The sequence below is a fragment of the Camelina sativa genome, chromosome 16 (assembly GCF_000633955.1).
Source record: "Camelina sativa cultivar DH55 chromosome 16, Cs, whole genome shotgun sequence".
In the NCBI taxonomy this organism is placed as follows: Eukaryota; Viridiplantae; Streptophyta; class Magnoliopsida; order Brassicales; family Brassicaceae; genus Camelina; species Camelina sativa.
Window position 1 is genome coordinate 10,104 of NC_025700.1, and position 4,920 is coordinate 15,023.

Sequence of the window (4,920 nt, forward strand, 5' to 3'; positions counted from 1 at the left end):
CGACCGCGACCGTGAACGCGGGGAAGATGCCGGCTTCTCGAGAGGTTTTTCGCGTAGGCGATCCAATCGGGACTTTGATAATCATCGAAGGAAAGAGCCGGATGCCCGGTTCCATCGATCTGAGAGCGCTTGTTTCTCGAGGAGGGCTTTTCCAAAGGGATTTCGTTCTGAGAGGGAGAGGCCCAACAGGGAAGCTAGTGTCTCTTCCTGGAGGAGGTTTGGTGGTCCTGGTAATGACTTTGGCGTCCAAGACCGTGATAGGAGACTAAGGGACGCTGAGAGGGATAGGAGTCTCATATCCCCTTCTTGGTCCAGAGACGATCAATCCAAATTCAAGCTCCTCAATTCCAGAAATTCCCGCTCCAGATCCAAATCTCTTGCTTCTCCTACATGGTCCAAAGATTCCGGGAGCGAGCAATCCAAAAGTGTTGGCAATGTTGTCAAGAAAAGCGAGGATCAAGTCCTGGGTTCTAGCAGTAGCGAGATGGAGGAAGGAGAGCTTGAGCCTGACCCTCTACCAGAGACAGGGCTTGCTCCTCATAACACTCAACAACAACCTTCCTGCGCTGCTGCTGCTGATCATAATGACTCCAGAATTGATAGTAGCATCCAGGAGATGGAAAAATCAACCGCCGACACCGAAAGCAACAGGGAACTCAGTCATGTGGGTGGTGTTAGGGAAATGGAAACGGCTGAGAGCATGACGGATCAGAAAACTGTTGAGGAAGGGGAAAATGTGCCTGAGCATGCCAGTGACACCATGCATGTTGATCAGAACAACATCAATGATACTTCTACAGCTTCCGCTAGTGAACACGAGCGTGGAGATGACACAACCATTCCTAGTGTCAATGAGATTACTGATATGGTCGATGATAACGGTGATACCAGTGACAAAGAATTCAAGGAGAACCATGAAGTGAAGTTGGAGGAAAGTCTGTATCAGGAAGTCCCTGAACGGTTTCAGGTAAAAGAGTTTAAGGAAGTTAAGGATATCGATGGTGATGCCAACGAAGCGGAAGTTGAAAGCACTGAATGTGTTGAGGAAACTGCTCTAGCGAATAGAACGCCTGCAGAATACATTAGCATTGTATCGGATAGCTCGGTCTACAAACGCAAGGATAAAGGCAAAAGTTCTGATGTCCCACTTACTCATTTACTTGGCAATGCACTCTTTTCTGAAAAAAAGTCTGAGGATCTCTCTGAAAGGGATGAAGATGAAAAAGATGACAACTTCAGAGGACCTAGTATTAGAGGGTTTGAACTGTTCTCTAGTTCTCCGGTTAAGAGAACAAATAAAACTGAGCAGTCAAGTGTTAGTAAGCCCAAGAATGAGAAATTGTTGTTGGAGCCACTGGATCTGTCACTTAGCCTACCAGATGTTTTGTTGCCGATTGGTGGCCAGGATACTAATCAGCCTCTGGGGTCACCAGTCCGTTCTGGAAGTGTTCGGTCTTTGACAGACACGTTTTGTACCAATTCTGATGGCTTCACCATGTCTATGTCCTTTTCAGGTTCCCGCTCTTTTAATCATAATCCAAGCTGTTCGTTGAATCACAATATTGGAGATAATGAGCAGTCAGTTCATAGCCGACCTATATTTCAAGGTATAGATTGGCAGGCACTTTCTCATAATGATTCAAAGTACAACGAGGCTATAGTCTATCAAAGACTGATGGAAAATGGAAGCGGTTCAGTTCAACCTCAAGCAATGAAAGGCATTTTAATTTCTGGTCAAGCTGATGAAGAGCATCTTAGATTGACTGATGAGAGCTCTAACGCAGCTAATAGACTTGAAAAACAATTGAGTTTCCAGAAAAGTATTGATGCTAGATTAGCTTGCCCAAGAACCGGCTCTCTTGAAAATGGTTCAAAGTTTAATGTTGAGAAGAAAAAAGCCAAGGACTTTTTCAGTGGTAGCAATTCCTGGATAAATGGGCTGGAATCTGGTGGGCATGATTTTTTTGAGACGGTCATCGGATACATTCTCTCAGATCCAATGCATCTGATGACCAAGAGATTTCATGAGATGCCCACTCGATACATAACTAGCCTGAAGGAAAACATACGGCAGATGATGCTGAACATGGATAAGAATGTACAACTTGGTGCTTTTCAAGATGCTCTGCAGAACAGGACTGATATAACAATGGAATTGCTTATAAAATCTCATCGTGCTCAGTTGGAGATCTTGGTCGCACTGAAAGTTGGGCGTCCGGATTTCCTTCAGTTGGACAACAGCATCTCGTCTTCCCAGTTAGCTGAGATTTACATGAACATGAGATGCAAGAATATTTCTTGTAGGGTTTTGGTGCCTGTGGATGAATGCGATTGCAGGGTTTGTTCAAGGAAGGATGGATTTTGTAGTGCTTGCATGTGTCTAGTGTGCTCAAATTTCGATATGGCATCCAACACCTGTAGCTGGGTTGGGTGTGATGTGTGTCTTCATTGGTGCCACACAGATTGTGGGATAAGAGAATCTTACATCCGGAATGGGATCAATGATGCTTCTGGTGCTCCAGGAATTACTGAGATGCAATTCCACTGCGTCGCCTGTAACCATCCCTCGGAGATGTTTGGCTTTGTCAAAGAAGTGTTTCTGAATTTTGCCAGCGAATGGAAGTTTGAGCACTTTTGCAAGGAACTGGAATATGTCAAAAAGATATTTTCATCAAGCAAAGACTCTAGAGGGAAACAGTTGAGACAAGCTGCAGATGCGATGCTGGCAAGTTTGAAAAGTAAATCAATAGGCCTTCCTGAAGCTTGCAATCGGATATTGGGTTTCATTTCAGGTGCGCGAAATTTTGTTTAAATTGTGAGCTTTATCTGGATTTTGTATACTATGGCTTTTATCTATCTGTGTTAGTATAGATGATCACACGATGTGCATGTGAACACACATTGGTTAAATTCTTGTGATATATCTGCGCCATATAAAAATGTTCATTGCTGATCATCGTCAGTCGATTCTTTGCTTGGTGACTGCAGACTGTGATTCATCCACTCCTGGTGAAACTTCTGTGCCGTTCAGATACGAACAGCCAAAACCCAGGCATGAGAGGGGAAGCCCTAGTAAGGACACGGCGTGGCTAAGATCAGTGTGCTCAGATAAACCGCATCATCAGCTGAAAAGGTCCGCGAGCGTAGCGGATGTGTTCCACAGAGAGACACAAGCTGAAATATGTGGAGTGGAGATTGGATTGAAAAGGGGATTGCCAAAGGAACCTCCTCATTTCGAAGAACTGGAGAGCATCGTGAGGATGAAGCAAGCAGAGGCAGAGATGTTCCAAGGACGGGCAGATGATGCAAGAAGAGAAGCAGAGGGGCTGAAACGAATAGCAATAGCGAAGAAAGATAAGATAGAGGAAGAGTACAAGAGGAGAATAGGGAAGTTGAGCATGGAGGAGGCAGAAGAGAGAAGAAGGTGGAGGCACGAGGAGTTGAAGGCAATAGAGAGAGGGCAGAGAGAGTTCTATGAAATGAAGATGAGAATGGAGGAAGAGATGAGTGGGCTTCTCACCAAAATGGAAGTGACAAAGCAGAGTTTGGCCTTGTAACATTTGTAGTAGTAATCATATGTAATGTACACACAATCAATCATATGTACCTTAAGTTCAACGTAAGGTCTTGTCTTTAATTTAGAGATAAGAGTTTTAGGTCCGACACATGTACAGCCCGTGCCATTTGTTTCAATAGAATTATAGCAAACAGTAAATATATAACGACAATAAGCAAATGCCCATCATAGTGATACAAAACCAGTGAGGTGTGAAAAGATAACTAACAGATTAGACTCCTCTCGTCTACACTCAGCATTGCCTATCTCCCAAAAGGACCCCATTTACAAATGTGGTTGCTGGTTAGTTCGCAGCTGGAGGTTTGAAGTCTATCATCTCCCTTATGTTCAACTTGATGGATGGCCCCATTGACGAGCATATGTGCGCACTTTTCCAGTAAACTCCTTTTGCTCCCTTTGGCTTGTTTGTCTCCACCGATTTCTGCATTTATCATTTACTTCCCCCTCTTCATTTATTGTATTTTAAACAAACAGATATACATAATGAGAATGGAGTATCAGCGTACCACTGCCGCAAGGAAGTTTATGAGAAGGTCATCCTCTGTAAAATTAACTTTCCCAAAGGGGATGTGAACAATCCCAGTTTTGTCTGCTCTGAATTCTACTTTCCCCTTTTTGAACTCTTCTATAGCCTGAGAGACGTATGCATCATTAAGCCATGATCACCAGAGTCAGGAAAAGATGTTGCAAAGTAGGCTTACCTGGGGAATGTTAGCTGTGACCGTGCCAGCCTTGGGGTTGGGCATGAGTCCCCGTGGGCCAAGAATCTTTCCCAGGCCAGCAACCTAACCGCAAAGTTCAAGTATGTTAGGAAATAGGTTACAACTATCTCATGTCACAAGACATTCTTTGCCAAGCATGGCGTTTAATATTAATGCGCTCGAACAACTAGAACCTTAGTTGATCAAACAAAGAGGCGAAATGAGTGGAAACCACACACCTTGACCATCATATCTGGGGATGCAATCAACTTGTCAAACTCCATGAAACCTCCTTTAATTTGTTCGATCAAATCCTCACTGCCCACAATATCTGCCCCTGCATTTTTGGCTTCATCGACCTTCTCACCTGGATGATCAGCATGGAAATGGGTGCAAAACGCCAAAGATTAAGAGAAGAATAAACCACATGATTTCGAAAAACACAAGAAAGAAGTCCCCCATCCAATAAAAATATGGTCAAGCAGACAAAATTTATCTACAGAAGCACTGGCTGAAATATCTAAAACAATGACTGAAAACATATACTAATAGACATTGACAAATGCATACCTTGTGCAAGAACAGCCACTATAACAGTCTGGCCAGTTCCCTTAGGCAGGCTCACCTATAGACGGATCAAAA

The 4,920-nt window shown here is 43.8% G+C and overlaps 2 protein-coding genes across 3 annotated transcripts in view; one reads left to right on the forward strand and one right to left on the reverse strand.

Moving 5' to 3' along the window:
* The window catches only part of LOC104748972 (protein OBERON 4-like), a 5,557-nt gene extending 1,916 nt beyond the window's left edge, over nt 1–3,641 (forward strand). The window contains exons 2-3 of one of the 2 annotated variants that reach the window (XM_010470541.2): nt 27–2,792; nt 2,989–3,557. In XM_010470541.2, coding sequence (XP_010468843.1) covers nt 27–2,792; nt 2,989–3,557 — 3,335 coding nt within the window. Of the gene's footprint in view, nt 1–26; nt 2,793–2,988 lie in introns of both variants that reach the window. The other variant, XM_010470540.2, reaches the window with a different exon arrangement.
* Nucleotides 3,603–4,920, reverse strand: part of LOC104748971 (50S ribosomal protein L1, chloroplastic-like) — a 2,660-nt gene continuing 1,342 nt past the window's right edge. The window contains exons 3-7 of the mRNA XM_010470539.2: nt 4,849–4,903; nt 4,518–4,645; nt 4,279–4,362; nt 4,084–4,209; nt 3,603–3,998 (exon numbers count right to left, since the gene is read on the reverse strand). Of these exons, the coding sequence (XP_010468841.1) occupies nt 3,861–3,998; nt 4,084–4,209; nt 4,279–4,362; nt 4,518–4,645; nt 4,849–4,903 (531 nt within the window). The 3' untranslated portion in view covers nt 3,603–3,860. The remainder of the gene's footprint in view (nt 3,999–4,083; nt 4,210–4,278; nt 4,363–4,517; nt 4,646–4,848; nt 4,904–4,920) is intronic.